This window comes from Nyctereutes procyonoides, unplaced genomic scaffold (assembly GCF_905146905.1).
Source record: "Nyctereutes procyonoides isolate TBG_1078 unplaced genomic scaffold, NYPRO_anot_genome, whole genome shotgun sequence".
NCBI lineage: Eukaryota > Metazoa > Chordata > Mammalia > Carnivora > Canidae > Nyctereutes > Nyctereutes procyonoides.
Genome location: NW_026575136.1, coordinates 35,695,001 through 35,720,090, shown reverse-complemented (window position 1 = coordinate 35,720,090; position 25,090 = coordinate 35,695,001). Strand labels below are relative to the sequence as shown.

Here is a 25,090-nt window from a genome sequence, read left to right as displayed (position 1 = left end):
AGTACTCCCGGAAGACATTTTCCCATTTCTATTCTCTCCGACTCCTGCGAGCCCTTGTTCTGTGTGATAAGGCAATCTCCTCCGGGATCGGAGCTGTGTAGTTTCGCACCACGAGTGACAAGGACTCGGCTTGAATAACTGCTGTGCGCAGGTTGTAATTATGTCAGCTGGAGTGTTGAACAAGGGGACTGATTAATGTGAGCCCCGGCCCAGGCGCAGGCCCTATCAAAACCTCCGCGCAGGCCAGCAGTGGGGATGGGTTAAAGCAAAAAGACAAAACATGCTGTATCGCCCATGATAGATGAATTGCTCCAACAGTCTTCAGGCAGATGTTCCGGGACAGTATAATATACAATTACTCTGCCTTATCACTTTCCCAGGGACAATAAAGCTTCCTCCTTCTATAGCTCATGTGAGTGAAGGCAAAATTCGTTTTACTTTTACAACACTGACTCACTTATCATGGTGCCTTGATTGTGCTTTTACAGCTAAAGAAAACATATATTCCACTTTTAAACTAAAAAAAAAAAAAAAAAAAAAAAACTAAGGGAAAAAAAGACAAAACCAAACCCTCTCCCCCAAAACAACAACAAAACGAACCCAAACCTTAAAAAAATTGGAACCCTGTATTGAATCTCTTTGACATCAGAGCATGCAATGTTTTAAAAAACTGTTTTGTTAAAAATGGATGCAAGGAAGGTGATGTGTGTGTGTGCACGTATTAGCTAAAAACAAGCATGTGTCACTCAAGAAGTAAGATTTGAGATGCATAATCGCTACATTAATAACATTGTGCTTCAACAGCACAGAAATCACTAACTGAAAGGAACACGTAATTAAAACTATATATATAGATAGATAGATAGATATAGATATAGATATATATAGATAGATATAGATATAGATACAGATATCATCCATATATTTCTCAAGCCCAGGCGCATGGCCCCCGAGTCTGGGAGGATACCTTCCCAATGACACACTCATTACTGCCATTCCTACTTGGTGCCTCTGGGTCCCTCCTTCCTGAAGGATGCATGTGTGAGCCTAGGGAAAGGAGGCTGCCTCGACCACGTCAGGAGCACACCACAGCCAATGCTAAATCGGACCTGCTTCAGGAGCACTTCGGTGATCACTGCTACTATGCTTGCTTGTACTCATAGAAATGCTGCCCAAATTTGTGACAAGATGGTCAGAACCATCGCAATTTGGAAAGGGAAATGAATGCACTTTTCGTTTTTAATGTTAAAAAACAAGCTAAAATAAAAAAAAATTGATATAGCCATAATAACCATTTTGTGATAACCATAATTAAAGATGAAATAAAGCAGCCAAAATAACATTAAGATTGAAACAAATCCATACACAATGTTCTTGAATAAAAACAAGCAAATAAAAAGCATGTATCAACCTGTGGAACAATACAGATGACTTACTTCCACTTTTTAGCTGTGCAGCACAACTGACACCAACACTCAGCAGCTGTAATACACCCTAAGTCACAGAAACAAATCATGTAGCCTATCTCATCCTAAGGAGTGATAGATTTGCTTTCTCTTTTCATATCATACACACACTAACTCCAAGACCCACATGATCCTTATTATTACATTTCTCTGGGCAGGACCATTCCAGTAGAGTTCTACATTTCTAGAAACGTGGAGATTTGAAAAAGGAAGAGAGAGGGTCAACCTAAAATAGCCAAACACAAATTTTCACACAAATGGACACGGAAGATATAATTAAGCCCACAACTGATAAAAGAGTTGTGCCATATATATGATTACTTGGAATAAGTCAAACAAACAAAAGAAAGGTAAAAGAAATTGAGTGGGCTGTAAATACATAGGGGAGTCAGGTGTCATCACAGTAAACAGCTGAGCTCCTCCACTGGCTTGTGACGTCACTAGAGTAGCCCGTCAGATTTACTGGTCTGAGAAGAACCCCAAGACACTCACAAAAATTGTTTAGAGTAAGTCATAGAAAAGACGTCACAATTTAAAAGACTGCATTTAAAAATGAGTGTTTGTTACATGACTACACCAGATTGTTAGCTGGTGCTAAGCAAATTTCTAAATTGCATATAACAATTAAAGTAATATAGGCTTTGTGGAAATTCTTCCTATAAAACAAATAAAATCCTAATGGTTGGGGGGGTGGATACAGGGAGCCAGAATTATAACATTACACAATCTCTATGTTCTTTTTTTTAATTTATTTTTTATTTATTTATGATAGTCACAGAGAGAGAGAGAGAGGCAGAGACACAGGCAGAGGGAGAAGCAGGCTCCATGCACCGGGAGCCCGACGTGGGATTCGATCCCGGGTCTCCAGGATCGCGCCCTGGGCCAAAGGCAGGCGCCAAACCGCTGCGCCACCCAGGGATCCCACAATCTCTATGTTCTTGATTCAAAAGTTTTATCACAACAAAAGTAGAAGTGGGTGCTGTGCAGCCCCCACAATGCAGAGACATCGTCACAGCAGTGGCTCTAAAGCTATGGCTCTGTGTCACAAGGGCTTCTTCCACCAAGTCACACAGGACTGCTCCAAAAATACCATCAGTGCCCCTTACGCTGCACGAAGCCTGAACCTCAGATGCACCATCCTGGCCATGAGGTACAACATGGTGTTCAAGTTCACGGTTGGAGCTGGCGCTATCCCCTTGGCATGGAAGCATTCACATAAAATTAAAAAGCAACCCTAGGCAAACAAAAACAAACATGCAACTACAATGTACTCCCACTGACCTGCCCTCCAAGCGTCTCCCAAGCGTTCTCACAGGGCAGTCCTCAAGCCCAACCTTCCTCAAGAGCAGCCAACCTGCATTCTTACCATGTCTTCCCTTCTGTGCTTCCCTGGCGTCTGCTCCCATCCCTTCGCTAGAACTGGTCTTCCCGAGAGAGTCAGTGACCTCCTCGTGACTGAGGCAGGGGGACCGCACTGCCCCTATGTTCCTGAATGTCTGGCACCGCCAAGCACCGTTCCCCTGACACCCCGAGGTCCCTTCCATTTCTGGAAGCTACTTCTCAGTCTCTTACACTTGCTATTTGCCCCTCTGCATGTCTCATTTGCCACATTTTCCAAGGGAGATCTGGCTCCTATGGATGCCTTCAATTCTACATGTTAGCACTCATTATACACCTACTGACACCTCCATGAGGACGACACATGGGTGTTTCAGAGTTCACACCACCCGAACTACACTCATGATGCTGACGGGACCTTCTTCTGCCAGCACTGAAGACCTCGGGAATGGCACCACCACTCATCCTGTGGCCCTGGCCCTGGCATCTCAAGGGTGGCATGCATCAGTCAGCCTGCCCTTGAATTCACGGATTTTGTTCCCAAGTCCACATGTTCCAGCTCCTGAAAAGCATGTGAATCAGCCTCTCTCTCCGTCCCTGGCCACACTGCCAGTTCAGGGTTGGGCATTCACCACGTTCTGTGGGTACCTTTGCAAATGTTTCTCACATGACTTCCTGTCCCCTGATCTGTCCCCCCTCTGGCTCACCATTTGCACTGCACCCATGATCTCTGAAAAGCAAAATGTAAGTATGTCCCTTTCCTGCTTAAAATTCAGGCTACCCACTGCCATTAGGGTAAAACTCCAACTCTCCGGCGTGGACTTCTTGCTGTCTGGCACCCACCTAATCCATAGGCCCTATAGTCCAGGCTTGCTGATATGAGAAGGTAACTTCAAATCAAATGAAAAGCATAATTTGGAAGTAGAAAGTGGGATAGAATCATTCCTTTAATGAAAATTAAAGCTATCAAGTTTTTAGGACCTAAAAAATTCTCAAAATTAAGCATCAATCACTTTTTACCCCCCCAAAAAAACAATCCAAGGGATTGATTTAAGCACAAATACTGAAAACGAATCACATTTCTCTCAATAGAAAATTCTAATTTGTTTTAGGACATTTCATATATTTATTAAGTGTTGTAACTTAAGATGAAAAAACAAAACATACTGAGGAAAGAAAGGGGCCAAGTACAGTTCACCAAATATTTTTAAATCTTAGTGAGAGATCTCCAGTGTCATATGTACAAAAGATACAAAAGGAGGGATGAGGGTTGTTTAGCAAGATTGAAGTCAAAATAATTAAAAGTAAGGAATTAAACTTTAAGGGGCAAGAATAGGGGTTAATATTAGGTTTAAATTCCCTGCAGGGAAAAGTATCAGGTTACATGTTATGTCACAGAATAAGAGATTCTGGTTTATTTCTGCGATAGCTCACTTGTTGCTCTGTAGTAAGGAAGAGCATAGTATTGTTTTCTTACAAAGCGAAAGAAAGAAAGAAAAAGAAAGAAAGAAAGAAAGAAAGAAAAGAAAGAAAGAAAGAAAGAAAGAAAGAAAGAAAGAAAGAAAGAAAAGAGAAAGAAAAGAAAAGAAAGAAAGAAAAGAGAAAGAAAAGAAAAGAAAAGAAAAGGAAAAGAAAAAGAAAAAGAAAAAAGAATCTAGGAATATTTCTTGTTCTAGAACTTCTCACAGACATAGTACTTCTCATAAATAGGAGAGAGCCAACAGTTTGGACTACATTCCCTTATAATTTAGGGAAAAAAAAGACATAGTCTTGTTTTCAGAGACCTTCTAAAGGCAAAGCCAATATAGGCACATGCTACCATGCCAGGTAGCATCTGGCTTCACCAACAATCAGGGGCATGATGTCGAGAAGACAGGCGGGTACAGAAGCCACAGTTCCTTCTTGCACTTCATGGGAACTACTGCATCACCATTTTGTTAATGCTGCAAGTGTTTCTTTCTCCTGCAGTTTTTTACAGACCCTAAAGTAATAATATTTCAGAATCCATGAAAACAATGGATCTGAAAGCAAAATGATAGAACTACTACTTCAACAGTCTCAACGAACTAATGACAACTGGTCAAGCTCTTATATCTTTATCCTCCGCTTTGTTATTTTCTCTGACACCCACATTGTAGCATGTGAAACTTAATCCCACCCTGGAAGGTGTGTCTGATATTCTACTGATTCTTGTCAGTCCCTCTTGGCGATTACAGAGTCTTCCCTAATAAGCTACTCTGTGTGAGGTTCTGGCGCTAGGAGATATAGATAGTTACACAGCAGAGTGTTTTGTTGTGTGATAATAGCTCTAATGTCTGAGGAATAGCTTATTATGCAAGAGACTATTGCCCAAAAAAATATTTTCTATTTTTTTCATCTCTAAGGCCTTTCTTTCTGCCACAATATATACAGATATATCTAACTACCACCCAGGGGACTGTCCATAGTAATTCCTTGTAGAAAGACCATCCCCAAAGATAGCTTTGGTCCTTTTATAATGACTGGATTTGGGATTCGGCAACAGCAGGTTAGATAAACATGTTTGTCTAGATTCTACTTGAAGAGATAGCAGAGGGAATGTGTGGTCACTTTGTGTTCAAAATGGCTCTTCTAATTAATCTGTGATCTCAATGCTTATTTTAGCCTCATCAACAAACAAAAACAACTTACTTGTATGATAAACAGAACGAATTAGCTCAGATTTTTTTTCCCTTTTAAAGACATCTGAATAGATTTGTAATATTTAATGCTATGGAATCTATTTGTTTAAAGGTCCATAGACTTTCTTTGACTCAAATGAGTTTTGTTAGATAAAAATTTACTCACTTTAACTAAAGACCTGACATAAACACTTGTGCTGTATCAGCACAGAGCCTGTCAGCCAAAATGAAAATTTAAAAAGCCTATATGCTTAGGGGCTAGAGGGCAGGGAAGAAGAGTCTGAGTAAAACATGCAATGTATAAAAATAACATTAGACACAAACAGTATAGAATATACTAAACCAAATCAGAACCACCACTAGAGTCACTGAGATTTAAAAAAAAAAAAAACACTAATAGAGAAAATAAGGAGATAGTTGTTCAGAAAGAATTTCTGCTGAAACAGATTAAAAAAAAATTAGGCAAAAAAAAGAATACATTTACATACAGTACAACTTTCTTAATTCATTTTGGAAAATCTGAAAAGAAGATACAATTAGGTCATTTTATTAGACAACCTCTCAAAAAACCCCACCTAAACTTACCAGAAACATCTACAACTCCATAAGGATCACCCTGACACATGTTAGAAGCATCTTCTGAAGCAACATTGATGCTCGCCAATGACCAAACTTAGCTTCACAAAGCAGCCACGCTACTGACATCTACCTGTGGTTAGCTGAACTGTGGGCAGGTAGCAAGCAGCAAGGGGCAGCTCGCCAGGAGCCAGCACCACAGGGCAAACTGCCACGGGCACCATCGCCTTCCAGGACAAATTCACCACAGTAGGAAGAAAGCCTCGCAGGTGTCATCATACTATGAAAAGTTTGTAAAGTAACTGGATTTTTAGGCTTTCAGACGAACCTTTCAGCCTAGACCATTCGTGTTCTATTCCATTAAGCGGATTAGCAGTTATGAAGGAGTAGAATCTAAAGAGACAAGCTTGAGGTAAATGAAATAATGAAATAGTATTTACTGGTACTTTAAATGATGAAAATAATATATTTTTTAATGTTGGTTTTGTTTTTTGGTTTTTTGGTTTTTTGTGTGTGAGAACATTTAAATCCTATTCTCTTAGCAACTGCCAATTACATAACAGTCTTACTGGAAACAGGTCACCATGTTTTACATTAGATCCTCAGATCTTATTCATCTTGTAACTGATGTACCCTTTTATCAGCCTCTCCTCACTTCTGGGCCCCCACCAAACCTAGTCCTTGAAAATCACTTTTCTGCTGTTTCTATGGGTTTGTTTGTTTTCTTAACACTCTACATACAAATGATATCATGCAGTATTAGCCTTTTTCTTCTAGCTTATTTCACTGACAAAAACAGTTTTGATTTAAAGTCTGTTCTGATATAACTAGGCTTGTGGCATCAAATTCCTTTTTTTTTTCAAATTGCTTTAAATATCAATTTTACCTAATATTAATACTACAAATTTTCATTTGATTACTTTTATGTAGTGTCATTATTCTTTGAGAACTTCAAAATCACCCAAAAGAAATGCTACCTCTGATTTTTCTGATAAATAAATGCGTGCTGTTCACATGCTATGTATAATTTCACTTCTCTCTGGCTCTACATGATGTTTCACTACATAGGCTAACATCTAGAGTGTTTTTTTTTTTCCTTTTTATTATCATTCAGGGCAAATCCAAGTTTGCTCTAGCCACTGCTTCCCCCAGTATAACCTGTGAGCCTGCACAGGAAGCTGAAGGAAAATGACAACTCTCAGAAGAGATTATCCTAAAGGAGGGAAGGATCCCTGTGGAGTCAATCTCTTAGCTCAGGATGCTGCTGGAGCACACTGAAGATAAGAACAATGAGGCCCACTCTACCATGAATTCTTAATGCCACAATAACCAAGGTAGTTTGTCTTATTATTTAATTATGCATAATAAACATAAAATGTTTATATAGCAAAATTACATACAAATGTGTAATATTATCTAAGACCTGGAACAAATTTTCATAACTGAGACTCTATACAGAAATGTATGTTTGAAAAATTCATTCGAACTTTAAGGGAAAATAAATAATTATTTTAAGTACAATTTTTTTTGTCCTCACATCTTAAAACTACCCCAAAATTGCTTCCAGTATCATGTAAAATAAAGACAGAATTCAATTAAAAGTATTTTTGACAAAATTTTTTTGACAACTAGTTTCTAAAACAAACACAATTAGAGGCTCACACATATTTCAAGTGGTTGTGACAAATGGCAAATGCTACCTACTCCAGTCACATGTGTGAAAACTTACCGAATTTATAAGAAATACTAAAGAAAACATTTTCAAAGGAGTAGTAAGAGAGATTTAAGCACTATCACCAAAAAAAAAAAAAAAAAAAAAACAAAAAAACAAAAAAAAACCAACCTATTTCTACTTGAGATACCACTTCCTCGGTTAAATGTCACATCAAGTATTCTTAGCTTCCCCCTCATCCAGACAGGAAAAAGATCTCCTGGAAATCAAAACTTTACATGTTTGGCCAAGAGCTAAGTAAACCAACAAGTAGGGGGAGAAATATCAAAGTGTATTTCCTACAAGTTTAGCAAACAATGGAGTGAATTTTTTATAAGACATAGGAATTGTAGATTTTATTCTACAGCTATATGATACAGTGTATTTCTACTGGCGTTATAATATTAATTTAAAAAATAAGAAAAATAGCAAATAAAAAGTGGAATAGTAAAAAAAAAAAAAAAAAAATCTCCAAGACTGTGTGTAACACTAGAAGTAGTAAGAACAGTTGAGGAAAACTCTGACCAAAAGCAACCTTAGGGAACATATACATTATCCCAAGGTCCATAATAGGGACAACAGTACATAAATGATCAAATTGCCAGAGTCTGATTTGAAATTTTAGTTTTCTTTAATTTGATAAACGACATTTAAGGTGCAACATAATGATTAACCATAATATTTTTAATACTGCAGGTTGTATTTTGGCTTAGTTTTCATGACTTATCAGTGGTTTATTGTTTAATTTACTGTTTAATATACATAAATCTTAAATAAAAAATGGAAGCCAATTAGAAGATGAGTTTCATATAAAAGAAAGCCTGATTGTAGCCATCTATTTTGTTGTGAGAGCCAGTGTCACCAGTGAAACAGAATGCAGTGTGATATTAATAAATTTTATGGGGAAATAAGGATTTACATTTTTAGAAAAGGTACTTACTATAACATTTTAAAGGTTTTCTATTTTGTAACACAGAAGTGACAATATATAACAAAGGGGAATAAAAATATAGAAAAATGTGGGACTGTTTCCATTTTAATATAGAAACAAATCTAAAGAATTTGTTACACAGATAATATGTCAAGACAGTGTGCTATGAATCTAAATTTATGCTTTGAAATTATAATGAATAATAATTAATGGTGAAAAAGTTATGGAGTAATGATGGAATATACTGATTTGTAATGGATTAGACTTTTGGATATTTTAGACAGCAAAAGCTTAGGAAAGGGGTACATGTTTACATCTGAATAGAATGAGATGTCATTGCCTAAATTAATAATGCAAACTTGAAAAATAGCCCCAGGTTCAAAAGACCAATTATAAAATTCTTTTGTAAACAAATCTACATTCACATTTTTCATGAATAATTATAACTATAAGTATCTCTTCACTAATGTTCAATTTATAAAATGAAAAATATATTTCCAAGTGTAATTTAAGTAATACTTCAGGTTCTTCAGGTTCTAATGATGGTAGCTTACCTGCAAATAAGTGTTAATAATGACAAACACAGGAATACCCTACAGGAGTAATTTTTATATAGCTATATTAAGAACAAATAAAAATCTAAATAGGAAAAAAGTTATTTAAATATTTTAAGCAATAAAATATTATAGAAAGATATTAATAAAGCAAATACAATCACCTCTTCTTCAGAAATATGTGACCATCTTATGCATATTTTTATCCTATGGAAATCGTACATACTCAAATTTATTTATCCAGAGAAAAAGCTTTTTCCTTGTTGTTGTAAGGTAGATATGGTAAGCATTTTCTTCTTATTACACTATGCAACCAAGATAAACATTGTAAACTTCTCTGTTCATTTTTAAATTTTTTGCTCATCAACAAGAAAACAAAGAGAGCTGTTATAAACTCCACATATCATTCATAGTTCATAACATCACTATTCATAGATTTGCAAAGTTTTGTATTCCTAAGCAACATTAACTTGTCTTTTGTTCAATAGTGAAAGCAGACCTAACCATATGTTCACAGAATGATAAAACTGTCATAGGAACAAACTATTCAAACTATTGATCATCTGTAATAACCAAATTTTTAGAAAGTTTTAAATGAAAATAAAACCAACCCTTTTATCAAGAATTTCAAACATTTCAAAAGGAAATTTGATAGACATCATTAGATTTTTTACGTGTCCTGAGTATTAATTCATAGGGCAATGACAATATTCCTAGAAAACACAATCTCTTTTTACCCATAGTGGCTGACAGAGGAATCACAGGGATGGAACCCAGCTAGCTCAGATGCACTTCTCAATGGAAGTGATGCTATGTCAGGGAGATAGCATCATATGAGACAGGTAATACAACCTTAACCTCAGCACGAATGTAATACAATTTCATACCAGGAAAATCTGATATATTTTGAAATGTTTATGCATACAAAGACATAAAAGCCATAAATCATACTTCTAGGAACTTTCTTTAAAAAATCATGGATATGCACAAAGATTTCAGAATAAGCATTTTTCAAATGAAAATACCTAAAAATGGCCCAAATGTTTAAAAACTTCATAAAATGACTACTATTTACAATCTAACTTGAAGACATACAAGTATCAGAATTATGTTGTAGACGAGTAGTCTTCAAATGAGGCATCTGAAACTCTAAAGTATTGTCAGTGACCATCTAACAAATGATCGTTGATTTAATGCATTTTTAACAACCTCAAAACTAGGGGACATCCTTAAGGGCATGTGTCATAAATAAATGTCAACACACTGAAGACCTTCAGGACATTGAAGCTCTTGTACCACCTCAATGAACACGATCTTGAAATCACAAAGTGAAGTAACACCTGTAACCATCCAAGGGGACAATGTGAGATGAGAGGAAACCCAGGGCTCTGGCATCTCGGTCAGGGCATGCTCCTCCTCTAACACGAGCGATGCTCCCGTAAGGCTGCTACTCTCATCACTCTTATTTTATGAGAGGTTAAGAATTTCAGTGCGGGTGGCGCAGCGGTTTAGCGCCGCCTGCAGCCTGGGGTGTGATCCTGGAGACCCAGGATCGAGTCCCACATCGGGCTCCCTGCATGGAGCCTGCTTCTCCCTCTGCTTGTGTCTCTGCCTGCCTCTCTCTCTCTCTCTCTGCCTCTGAATAAATTTAAAAAAAGAAAAGAATTTCAGTGCACACTGGGTTGGCTCCTCCAGAGCCTGAGCTCTCAACTACACCCTCCTGCTTACTCCAGAATGAGGACATGGACCAGATGCCAGTGCTAACCCAACAGCCGCTCTGATCAATAACTCCTTTGTCTGAAAATGTTCTGCTTGTCAGGACAGTATTATATGATATTTCTTAATATTACAAGTAAATATTATAGATATTAACTAAGAAATCCACTTATAAGTGGTAAAAACCACTTTTATCTATTTTATAAAGAGGTCTGGACATGATCTTGCTTGAAATAATAGTTCTGCTACTTAATATAACAGTTTGAAAACCATAGTTATATGAAATTAAGAAAACAGTAAGGTAGCTACAAATTTGTTAAGTATGAAAACTAAAATTTATAAGAAACAAAAAAATCCTCCAAAACCACAACTCAAATCTAAAGCATACAAGACATACTGAAAGGACATAATCCTGAGCTAAAAGAGATAATTAAAGGAAATTTTTACAATTTTTCTAATTGCTTTTCTGCATTTTACAGAGAAGGCAACTATACAGTATGACCACTTTAATAAGGAAAAGAACATTAAAAATGTTTATTTTTTAAAGAATAACACCTTAAAATGTGTATGTCTACCTCTAATTGGATTGCCATTTTACCAAATTTCCAAGAAACACCAATCTATTGCTAAGCAAAGACAGAACTCATAAAATGTTGAATGAATGAATAATTAATGAATGAAATATATCTGTAATATCTCTGTACTATTAAATGACCTTTAACATAAAACTTAATGCAATAATGAGGATAATAATAGAGATTATGGCAATATATTTACTGAATGCACAGGCTACATCCACAGGAATACAGAAATGTCTTTTTTAACAAATGCTTCAGGCTTAAGGTATATATATCTATATATCTATAGATATATCTCCTACCATTTAACAAAAGCAGGCTGCATTGAAAGAACCACTTTCAATGTTTCTGTGTCATCATGTGTAATGGGGGCTCTGAGATCTTCAGCTCCAGAATGGAGAAGGCCCTCAACACAGCGATTCAGGCTGCACAGAGTGGCTGATGAAGCTCCTAAGACAGATGTCATCTGGCTGCCTGCAAACTGTGATGTCCAACAAACTACCTAATGTGCTCTGAACTCACTCTCACGGGCTTCAGGTATAGTGTGATCTGGCTGCAACCTCCATTTCTCATTTTATTTTTCACTCTGCACTCACCACACATATATCATCATATTGTAAAACAGGATTACTTACCATTGCCTGACTACATCTCAAACTTCTGGCACCTATGCTTTGCTGCGGCTGCAAGGTAACTGTTCAGTGTGGCAGACATCATTTAGCCACCGAGGACCTCAGCACCTGTGATCTCTAGGACACTGTCAGCCCAAAAATGCTACAGCACACCATTACCTCCTGCACCCATATTTCTTTGAAATTTACTCATCTTTTAAACCCTGGTTGACATGTTGTCTCCTCTAGGAGGATGTCTGTGTGGCTGAACTTGTTCCTTCCTACGGATGCCTCTGTCCTGGCCTTTTTCTTTCCTGACTGAAATCTGTATTATAATTATTTAGAGATACTATAAGTCACCTATTATGCAACAATACCCCTGAAGGCAGGATACATTTCTTGCATTGTCTTATCGTCTATGAGATGCCACATACATGGAAGTAACTTATTAAATGGAAAAGTCGCTTAATTTGGCAAAAAAAAAAAATCTACCATGGTGACCCACGGTGATGCTACCTGCCTACTAATGATCCCTTACCTGTAGTCACACCATGGGCACCTGTAAGGCTTTTCTCCCGTGTGCACTCGCTTGTGCCGAGTCAGATGAGACTGGGTTGTGGAGGCAAAGTTACACTCATCACATTTGAAAGGTTTTTCTCCTGCAAAATATAAAGCAATGCTGCACATGAATAATTATAAAAATTAGAAATGAAGGGCTAAACCTGTTACTGACAATTAAAAAGAAACTTATTTCCATAAAAATTTAAGAATATAGTCCAGTAGACCACTCACATTTAGGTCACTTGAATATTCATTCCCAGAGTGAAAAAGTTAGAAGATAACACTGATTTTTATTTCTATATTTGGAATTGTAGCTCAAATGTAACTTACACAAACAGAAATTTAAATTACAGCCTGGTCTAGTACTGCATTTGGAGTCCTTTAACAAACTATGTTACACTAGAGCCATTATAAAAATCTCCCTGAGGACAAAATCATGAAAAAGCATGTAACAGAGATATTCTTTGAATATACAGCATAAAATCTTAAATATGAAAAAATAAAGCTATAAATTGATACCAATTAAAAAACTATTAGAGGTAAGGAAAAATTACAGTTCACTAAAGTTAAGTAAGAGGTAACCATAGAAAAATGCCTCGAAGAAACATGTACAATAGTATTTCATAGCATTCCCTCATGTAGATATAACAACCACTCTATCTCCATATGCATTTTACTCATCAGTTGGTTCAAGAGCTTACATGCCACTCATGGCTAGTCCCTTGACGGATACCTTTCTTTGCATTAACCACCCCTCCTCCATACATATGCATCCAAAGAAATCATCAAATCTTCATTTTTAATTGTAGTAGTCACATTGGCTGGTAAGCACATGAAATATGGCTATTTAAAAAACTGTCATGGGGGAATCCCTGGGTTTCTCAGTGGTTTAACGCCTGCCTTCGGCCCAGGGCGTGATCCTGGAGTCCTGGGATCAAGTCCCACATCCGGCTCCCTGCATGGAGTCTGCTTCTCTCTCTGCCTGTGTCTCTGCCTCTCTCTGTGTGTCTTTCATGAATAAATAAATAAAATCTTAAAAAAAAAACTGTCATGGGATTTACCTAGAGAAAAAAATGTTTAAGTCTGTATAGAGTAGCTCAGGAATGTGAATCTACTTTTTGAAAGATACATTTGGTCAGATCTAAATATAAATCACAAATTTGACATAATTTAGCCTCTGAATTGAGATTTGCTGGAAGTGTAAAATGTACTCTAAATTTCAAGATCCTAGAACAAAAAAATAAAATATTACTAATAAAGTTATATTGATTTAATGTTGAAATGATAGTAATTTGATATATTTGGCTATTATTTTTTGGAGTTTCAAGTTTTTATTTCAATTCCAGTTGGTTAACATATAGTGTAATATATAGCTTCAGGAGTAGAATTTAGGGATTTATCACTTACATATAACACCCAGTGCTCATCACAACAAGTGCTCTTCTCAACGCCCATCACCGATTTCCCCCACCTCCTCTCCAGGAACCTTGTTTTTTCTCTAGAGTTAAGAGTCTGTTTTATGGTTTGCCCCTCTCTCTTGTTTTCCCCATGTTCATCTGTTTTGCTTCTTAAATTCCACCCATAAGTGAAATCATATGGTATTTGTCTTTCTCTGACTTATTTCACTTAGCATAATACATTCTAGTGTCATCCATGTCATTGCAAATGGCAAGATTTCATTTTTTTTTAATGTCTGAGTAATAGTCCATTCTATATAGACCACATCTTCTTTATCCATTCATCTGTCAATGGACATGTTAGGCTCTTTTCATAATTTGGCTACTGTTGATAATGCAGCTATGAATATCAGGGTGCATGTGTTCCTTCATATCAGCATTTTTGTATCCTTTGAGTAAATATCTAGTAGTGTAATTGCTAGATCACAGGGGAGTTCTATTTTTCATTTTTTAGTAACCTCCATACTGTTCTCCACAGTGGCCACACCACAGTTTGCATTCCCACCAACAGTGTAAGAGGGGTCCCCTTCTCCATATCCTCACCAACATCTGTTGTTTCCTGTGTTGTTAATTTTAGCCATTCTGACAGGTGTGAGGTGGTATCTCATTATAGTTTCGATTTGTATTTCCCTGATGATGAATGATGCTGACCATCTTTCCATGTGTCTGTTAGCCATCTGGATGTCTTCTCTGGAAAAATGTTTATTCATGTCTTCTGAATTTGTATGGAACCACAAAAGACCCCAAAGAGCCAAAGCCACCTTGAAAAAGAAAAGCAAACCTGGAGGCATCACAATTCTGGACTCTGAGTCATATTACAGAGCTGCAGTGATCAAGACAGTATAGTACTGGCAGAGAAACAGACACAGATCAATGGAGAAGAACAGAAAACCTAGCAATGGACCCAAGACTACATGGTCCACTAATCTTCGACAAAGCAGGAAAGAATCTCTAATGGAAAAAAGTGTCTTCAACAAATGGTGCCGGGAAACTGGACAGCTCCACGCAAAAGAATGGAACTGGACCACTTTCTTGCACCACACACACAAAAAATAAATTCAAAATGGATCAAAGACCTAAATGTGAGACAGGAAAGCATCAAAATCCTAGAGGGGAACACAGGTAATAACCTCTTTGCCATGGACTGTAACAACTTCTTACTAAATAGTCTCTGGAGAAAATAAAAACAAAATTATTGGGACTTTATTAAAGTAAAATGCTTCTGTACAGTGATGAAACACTCAACGAAATTATAGGGCAACCTTTGGGATGGGAGAAGGTATTTGAAAATGGCATATCTGGTAGAGGGTTAGTATCCAAAATGTATACAGAACTTGTAAAACTTAACACACACCCCAAAAACAATCCAGGTAAAAAAATGGGCAGGAGACATGAAGAGACATTTGATTAACTGTTTAAAAAAGCAATTCACCTGTTACCTTTTTTTTTAATATGGTTGCCAGGAAACTTAAAATGACAGGTGTAGCTCACATGATATTTCTGTTGGACAGCAATGAACTACAGAAAACTTTACAACTATCTCCTCCCGAAAGTGATTTATAATAACAATAATACTCTTCTCAGCAAACATTCTTTCTGATAAATTTTACATACAGAGTAATTTTACATGTGTTCAATAATTCTACTTGCCACTTAGTTCTGACTTTTTAAAAAATAATTTCATAAGTATATTGACTTATGTAGAAAACAAAAGATGAACTACCTTGGTATAAAATTCCTCTACATCGATTCAGCTAGCAACAAAACAATATCTGTCCTGAAAATCAGAATGTTTAGAACCTTGTCCTCCTTTCTTTCTGTCTACTTATATGGCCTTATTCGTGACTGCAATAACAGCTGAATGCATACACATCTCATCTGATGGGCATTCTACCCACTACCTGCAGCCTAGAGTGGCAGTCAGAAGAAGCTAGATGGACTTCAATCCCAAGCCAAGTTTTACCATTTTTCACTCCCTACTTGTCCACCCCCTGGACAAGATCAGAAGACCAGAAGGACAAAAACCACCAAGCAAGCAGGACAATTATGAGGATTAGAGAAGATAAAGCAAGTGTAAGGTACTTATCAGGGTGTCAAATGCCTAGCTGCTTTGGTCACCCTTTTGATAGGAGTGCTTAAACACTGGTAAATGCACACTGCCTTCTCACAAAGATGATACTGGACACCAATGGTCCCCATCAAGCTCTCCTAACCAGTAAAAAGGCAAACCTTTTTAAATACAAAACAATTGTGTAGTTTCACTTAGTGAATTTAACACAGAGGTATTATTTAATAGATTCTATAAGGAAATATTTGATTTATTATTGCAAAAAGAAGACCACATACAAAACAGAGTAAAATCTGGGGAGTTGAGAGGCATTTTTATACCTTTCAGGCATTTGTTCCTAAGAAAATCTCATCTATAACAGCCCAATCGAGTGGTCACCCAGGGTCAGTTTGAATAACTCTTTTTTCTCAGTTTCTAAACTTCTGGTCATGTCACTTAAGTTGGTATAGACAACTCAACTATACTTAGCTGACTTAAACAAAAACCCAGTTTCATGATAATGGTGGGTTTTGCTTTTGTTTGAGAGACAGTATATGACCTAAATCTTGCATAAGGCTGAAGAAAATGGCTCTACCTCTTCAAAGTTGAGGCAGAAATACGCTACATAATAAAAATATAAACACCTGCATGGAAGTGTAAGTGAAAACTTCCACGTTCATTGTAAGAACTGAATTGCTCATTATATTCAATGCAGAGTATTTTTACTGCACATCAATGTCAAAGACCAGTTGCCCTGGACAACAGAAACATAAGTGATGCACGGTATCGGGGAAAAAACCGTATGTATTATTGTTTCATGGACCAGACATATGTAGACTGACCATACAAGGCAGAATGAAACTAGCACCACAGTCAAGACAATGAAACAGCCACTGATCCCAAAGGTTCCTTATACACCTTTGTCTCTGGCTCATCCCATCCTCAGACAAATGCTCATTTACCTGCTGTCATTATTAAATGCTAATGTAGTTATTAGCATTTTCTAGAGATTTTTATACGTGGAAACACAGTGTACTCTCTTGTCTGACTTCGTCTCAGCATTATTTTGTGACTCAGTCATGCTGCTCCACATGTAAATACTTGTTTTTACTGTTGAGTAGTAGAGTAGCATTCCATGATATGAATGTACCACAGTTTATCCATTAACCCACTGAAGGATTTTTGAGTTGTTTGCATTTTGGGGTGTTCAAAGCTGCTATAAATCTTCATGTGCGGGGATCCCTGGGTGGCACAGCGGTTTGGCGCCTGCCTTCGGCCCAGGGCGCGATCCTGGAGACCCGGGATCGAATCCCACATCAGGCTCCCGGTGCATGGAGCCTGCTTCTCCCTCTGCCTGTGTCTCAGCCTCTCTCTCTTTCTCTCTCTGTGACTATCATAAATAAATAAAAATTAAAAAAAAACTTCATGTGCAAGTCTTTGCTTGGATGTGTATCTCCTTTTCTCTTAGGTAAATATCTAAGAGTGGGTTGGCTGGGTCATTTGGTAGGTGCATATTAACTTTGTAAGAAACTGCCAAACTGTTTTCCAAAGTGGCTTGACAATGTTACATTCCTACCAGTGGTGTAGGAAAGTTCTCACTGCTCCAAATCATCACCAATGATCAATGCTTTAAATTTGTATTTTCCTAATGATGTTGAGAATCATTTCATATGTTTATTTGCCACACACTTACGTTCTTTAGTGAAGTGTCTGTTCAAATCATTCAAACCCTTAATTGGTTGTTTTCTTATGTTTATGTTTTGAGACTTCTTTATATATTACAAATACAAATCCTTAATAAGATTTGTGATTTACACATTTTTCCCCAGTCATTGGTTTGTCTTTGCATTCTCTTCATAGTGTCTTTCACAGAGGAGTAGTTAAGTAATGTATATTTAATTTTTCAGTTTATAATTTTTCAGTTTATGATTTTTTTTAAATTACGAATCAGACTTTTGATGCAGTATCTAAGAACTTTTTGATAATCTATGATCACAAAGATTTTTCTCCTAAATTTCCTTTTAGAATTTATATAGTTCTAAGTTTTACATTTAGATCAGAATGGTTTTGAGTTAATGTTATACATGTATGTTATACAGAGCAATGTTCGTTTTTACTGCAGACAGCCTGTTGTTCCAGCACAATAAAGTTACATTGTACTGCCTTTGTTCTTTGTCAAAAATCCATTGACTATATAGATGTAGGTCTGCTCTGTAATTTCTGCTCATTGCACTGACAGATTTGTCTTCCTTGATGTCAATACCAGAATGACTTGATTACTGTAGCCTTATAGTAAGTCATGAAGTGAGGTTTGTTCATCATCCTCAAAGTTGACTATTTCAGATTGTTGCATTTCCATATGAATTTTAAAATCAGCTTGTCAGTTTCTTAACAGCAATGAGAAGCTTGATGGGATCTGAGTCTTTTGGGTCCATGAACATGGTATATCATCCTATTTAGGTTCTTTAATTTCTCTGGGAATTTCTCTTGGGAGTATTTTGCAGTTTCTAATGTAGGAGTTTTGCATATCCTTTGTTAGATTTCTCTCTAAATATTGTACCTTGGTCATAAACAACTGACAAATGTAGGCATAGATCTATTCATTCAGTTTCACTGATATTTCTGTGTATCTTTATGCCAATACTATATGGTCATGACTATTGTAGCTATATAATAATAAATAAGTCAAATTAGGTGGTATAAATCTTCCACTCTTAACATAATGAATCTAAGTGGTCAAACAATATAAAGATTTTTTTCATTAATCAAATAGACAAATATATTCTGATGTCTCCTTATTCTGTTCAACCTAGTGTTCAAAAATGTGTGGCACCATAACTCACTGCTAACTTGTTTCTACTATTAGCCTTGGGGTAGACATCTTTGTCCATTTTTCATGGATTTTGCAGGAATCTGAGGGGGCAAAGGGTGACATTATGGACTCATTGTCTGAGCTAGCAGTATAAATGAAAGGTCATCTAAACTCTCAAAGTTAATTTTCTTCATTTGGAGGTTTATCATAAGCACTTAAAAAAAGGTTAACGTAGCTTATTTCATCAAAATTTTTATGACATTTTATGTGACACAATTGAAACTTACAAACAACACTTTTAAAGAATAATGTCATGTATATTCCCTATAATTCTAATAATTTGAGGTTCATATTGAGCTAACATTATATTGCAATGAGCTATAAGTTATCATTTCATACTTGACAACACTGTAGATTAAATTGTATAACACTAAGAAATTTTGAATTTTCTACAGGCTGACAGAGAAAAAATATAATGCTACTAAAATAGCTACATAAAATCTTCTGCTGGGGATCCCTGGGTGGCGCAGCGGTTTGGCGCCTGCCTTTGGCCCAGGGCGTGATCCTGGAGACCCGGGATTGAATCCCACATCGGGCTCCTGGTGCATGGAGCCTGCTTCTCCCTCTGCCTATGTCTCTGCCTCTCTCTCTCTCTCTGTGACTATCATAAATAAATAAAAATTAAAAAAAATAAAATAAAATCTTCTGCTGTAATCACTAAAGGAAGGAAGGCTCAAGCATGTCTAGGTTCTTGGAAATGGAAGAACTCTATGTCAATTTATACAAACTACAGTTTAATCAAACTTGTACATAATAGTTAATTTGTAACTCATTAATTTTGTTACATGCCTGATGCTACCATTCAAGTATGTTAATTGGTATATTTTTTTCATCCACAAATGAGAATTTCTTCAGGAAAATATACTTCAGAAATATGGAAGTAGTTTTTTTGTTTGTTAGTCTCAGTACATAGCCAAAGAAGTAAACTCACTTTCTGGGTTTTCAAATTTGAAAACAAAACAAAACAAAAACAAAAACAAAACTACAAATTTTAAATAAGAATTCCGGTTTGCTAATATTTCTTAATGGTTGAAATCAGATAAGTACTGTATGAAGAGGTGCACTTGTTAAGGAGTGATCAAAATGATTTAATGCACTGGGAACAGTCCTGAATCCTTTGTCATTCTAAAGCCAGTAAGATGAGTAAAGCTATGAGTAAGGCATTAGCTACTCTTGAACAGTGCTGTAAGTCAGTAGGACCACCTGTCTATGCTCTCCGCAAAAAAGCAGAACAAAGGCGAATTTCCTTCCCTCCTGTTTCCCCTTATGTGACACAATAGTGCATATTAAATTGTGTTGTCCTTTCTGAACAATAGTCTTGGCCCAAGTAACCATTAAGGAATGTCCTGCATCTTAGGTAGCTCTGATAGAAGAGTCAAAGAAAGTCAGAAGGGGAACAGCAGAACGGCTATGGATATAGAGCAGTGCCCTTTGTGTGTCAACAATCTGTCAAAAGGGCTGCACACTTCTCATGGAAACTCACACTTCGCATTCCTTTGGGCAGGCTGGTGGTTATTAAGCTGGCCAAGACTCTTCAACTACACGTGAGGATTTGCTCCTGTGCCCTTGAATCAAGGGTCTCTGACAGGTGATAAAAGTAAATCTTGGAATGGAAGATGTTTCGTGTCAGCCCCCTAGACAGTCTGTATTGCAGTAGGGAATTATTTACGCCATTTGGAACACTTTTGATACCTATCCCTTCCCAAGCTGATTGTAATTTGCGTGGGCACTCTGGTAAAAAGGTAAACCATGTCAAAGAGGAATACATCAGAGAAATATAGATTTCAAATGCACCATACAATTCTGGCCTTGGGGAAAAAAAAAAACAAACTTGTATGTTGCTTAAATATTACAAATCCAGCCTAAAAGCTAAGAATCTAGACTGAGTTGTACTAAGCTGCTTGGTTGAAGCAAACAGTCTTAAGAACAGACTTCAATATTAAAGAATCATGTTTGATTTGTGCCACAGAGGCAGATAAATGCCACAAAGACAGATGCCTCTGTCTGTGAGACATTGTCCTATATGGTATAAAGTTAATAGCAAAGTAATAAGGAGCCTCTGGACCTGACATAAAATATAAAGTTGTGCCTGCTCAACACAGGCTTCATGATCGATCACCTGTAAGTGCCTGTGATCACAGTGCGACTGTCCTCCCTGCAGGGGGAAGACAGAGCTCTTCCACACTGGCAACAGTGGCACATGGGAGGCTCTGCTGGTCCCCAGGTGGCTGTTCGGTGTGACCGAGTGAGCAGCAGTGACCACAGCAGGAACATCTTGGGCACCGATTAATGGAAAACAGTAAGAATAAAGCACCCCATGTGAGCACACCGTACCACACACGTGCTTCCAACTTGTCCAAGACAGCGGCCAAGGGGGACCGCCATCCACCAGGTCTCTCCTGCAATCTCTTACACTGACTCCTTAAGCCCATGGGTTAAAGGCCTGCGGCCACAGGTTGCTATTATAAATTTAAAGTAGACTTTCATGTTTACAGAATAAAGTGTATGTTTCCAACATCATGTTAAACACTGGAAATTTCTCTTTACTTGATAATAACTCTCATCCCATTTGGAGATGTGAAAGAAGTGACTGGTATTTGTTTTTATTAATCTTACAAATTTTATAATGAGCATGAGAGCAACCTATGGCTAACCATTAAATATAACATCTCAAGATTTGAATTGTCCCACAAACAACGTATTTCATGTATCTTCATTTCATGCCACTTTGAGTGTGACCGCCAAACAACCACTGTCACGGTCCCCAAGGAAAAGCCCAACATTTTGTGACAGATTGTGTTACCACATGACTTATCATCTAAACTAGGTCACTTTTGATAATAAAACAGTTCTGTTAATAATTAGAAGGACAATGCCATTAACAGCACTGTCCCGGGCACATATAATTTACAATTATAAACATAATTACTTATAAGACTGAGTAGTTAATTAATTTTAATGAATATTTAAAACTTTTCATTCTTAAGAGTTCCTGACAGATGCATCTATTTTATTTTGTTGAGCCATAAAGAATGCATGTCTTTGACATGGATGTCTTTCATGTCGCTATCTACTCACGTTGCTACCTGTTCTCATGAGCAAGAACAGAAAACAGTGAGAACCTAAACTACCTAAAACTACTGGTCCCAACTCGCAGAGGGACTGCCACTAGATGGTCAAGTGGTTAGGTGGGCCAAGAAGTGGCCGGAAAGGGAGGCCTATGGGTAAGCCAGCCGGTCACCCGCTGAAGAGGCAGAGGTGAGTAAGAAAGTGGCTGGGAGACACTGAGGGGCAAGGGTGCATCCGAGAGTAACCTGGATCTCCAGCCTCACCCACCAGGTCTGTGGCAAAGTCTGCACAGCTGAGAGGGAGCCTGGGGTTCTCCTCTTTGCAGGCCAGCTCTTTCCCCTCCTATATAACATGAATTTACAGAGGATACCCGATCCATGAAACATGCAACAAGCCAACTTTTTAAACACATAAAAATAGGTGAATCCAAATCTTAGGTTATTCAAACAGAACTTTCAGTAGACCCTCCAGGACAGGGATTTTACAAACACTGACAAGACAGGCCATGGAGGGCCCAGAATGGACAGCGGGGCATCTGCCCAGGCCGGCTGTGGCCTGCTGGGCAGGCGGGGGCCAGATGGCCATACTGACCTGTGTGCTGGCGGCGGTGCTTGGTGAGGGCGTGCCGTGTCCCGCCGGCAAAGCCACAGAGGTCGCACAGAAACGACTTCTCGCCTGTTGCAACAATAAACAGATGAGGGACTGCGGAGGTCACAGATCATTAAAACATATCTATCAAGGCTTTCAGGGTTACTAATTCCTCCAATCAAATGTTTCCATGTAAATATGTCAAATGGGAATGAAATTACCACTGCGGTTTATTGACTGTGATAAAATCTGAAAAGCACCACTGAACATAATTACATACTTGTCAGACCCATAAAAATTAGCTTTATTATCAATGGAATGGTTTTGTACAACTTCATTTCTGGTAGATGTCTTCCAGATGGGGCTGCTTTATGCACTTGAACAGTTTTTATGCATATCCTGATTTTTTACAATTCCCATACATCTGGCCTTTCTGAGCTGAGTAAAGATTGCTTGGAATAGTTAATATACAGTATCTAGGATTCTGCTTAAATAAAGCATATTGAATTTTCCAACAACTGAAGGATACTGAATTGGTTTTACCTGATTCTATCAGGTTCTTCTTTAATAACTTCCTACTTAATAATATGAATTAAGAGGTTTCCTTGAACACACTAAAGATCCCAAGTAACAATAAAACCTACATTACTCAGTAACAAATTCAGTGCTGTTTATGTTTCTCAAACTTTCACAGCATAAGAAAGCAAGTCTACGGATTGCTAAAGAAATTGTACAAAAACATCAATTATTCATCTTTAATGATAATTCTGGACTGAAAACCTCTGCAACACTTAGAGACAGATTTGGCAGAGTTAGTATTTGTTAAAAGTGTGTAAATGCTCATTTTATTTTAGCATCTTTACACAAGTGAACATTTTCCCCTACAGTTTATAAATGCAATCTATCTTTTTTCCGGCAGCATATTTAGGCAGGAAGTGCTGTCAAGCTGGGCAGTTTATCCCACAAGGCTCAAAGGGAAGGGCAAAAGAGAATAAAAATGCTAACCATAGAGAGACAGAATGAAATTACAAAATACTTTTCCAAAACTAAAATAAATCATTTGTATCTATCCTTATGTATTTTACTCATCGAGATGTTTAATGCAACAAGTTTTTCAAGGGTTTTGCCCAAGTCGGCTGGCTTTGTTCTAAAACATTTTGGCATCTCATAACAAAAATTTAGCTTGATGTGTCTGGAAAATGGTGGTTGCCTTTTTAAAGTTAGAAAAGAATAGTAAGGGAATCCCTGGGTGGATCAGTAGTTTGGAGCCTGCCTTTGACCCAGGGCGTGATCCTGGAGTCCCAGGATCAAGTCCCATGTCAGGCTGCCTGCATGAAGCCTGCTTCTTTCTCCCTCTGCCTGTGTCTCTGCCTCTGCCTCTCTCTCTTTCTCTCTCTCAAATAAATAAATAAATAAATACATATCTTTAAAAAAAAAAAAAAGAATAGTAAATAAAGGCAGAACAGCTTCAGTAACCAAAGAGTCTCCTCTGTAATTGAGAGCATTATTAGCTTTTTTCATTTAGATGAACACATATTAATAAAGAGAGTTTTAAACCAAATTATGTTTAATCTCATTTCCCAATGGAATGTGAAAATGTAAATTGTTATCGTTTATAAAATAAAGATGAATTTAAATATTTTTCCTATCTTTGCTTTCCCATTTTGGGGTTAAGTCTGTCCCTTGTCATCATCATCTCAAGATTAAAAAAAAAAAATAGAGTAGATGGCTGTGAAGAATAAAGTTTAATTATAATCACTCATTTAATTATTTAATCAATGTGGAATATAAATCTTTCCAACTAGCTGCATTATCAATTAAATAACACTGAAAGTAGACTTTTAAAAAGTCCCATAAGATAATTTGCTCGTTAATATTAACATACTACTTTATGTTGAGGCAAAATCATTCTCTGCGATGTATTCACCAGCATGGTGTGGTGGGCATTAACCCCCTGTGTGCATGTAGGAGTACATATGTGTCAGGGCACAGCCGTGCACACCTGAACACATTCATGTGTGTGGTGCGGCAGTGGAGCACTGGGGCTGTGCCATCCATCCAGTAAAACCTCTAATGAGGAAACAGTACTCTTATTCCTTTCAGATGGAAGAAAACTATGATCCCTTTCTCCCATTTATGCACTTATTTGTGGTCGACCTACATCTTTCCTGTAACATAAAACCAGAAAAATCCTCATGAGATATATATCCTTTATAAAGGCAAATCTGCTGTATGTTTAGATTATTCCCTTTCTTATTTTAAGATATTATTAGGCACAAAGACAAAATTATTAATTTTCAATGTGATTCAATTTTCTAGATACATTAGTGACCTTGATTTTTTTGAAGTGTAGAA

At 37.2% G+C, this 25,090-nt stretch overlaps 1 protein-coding gene across 1 annotated transcript in view; it reads right to left on the bottom strand.

Annotated features, from left to right (window-relative positions):
• Window positions 1-25,090, bottom strand: part of LOC129495406 (zinc finger protein 407-like) — a 448,575-nt gene that overhangs the window by 151,957 nt on the left and 271,528 nt on the right. Inside the window, exons 6-7 of the mRNA XM_055302876.1 lie at window positions 22,739-22,822; window positions 12,680-12,800 (exon numbers count right to left, since the gene is read on the bottom strand). Of these exons, the coding sequence (XP_055158851.1) occupies window positions 12,680-12,800; window positions 22,739-22,822 (205 nt within the window). The remainder of the gene's footprint in view (window positions 1-12,679; window positions 12,801-22,738; window positions 22,823-25,090) is intronic.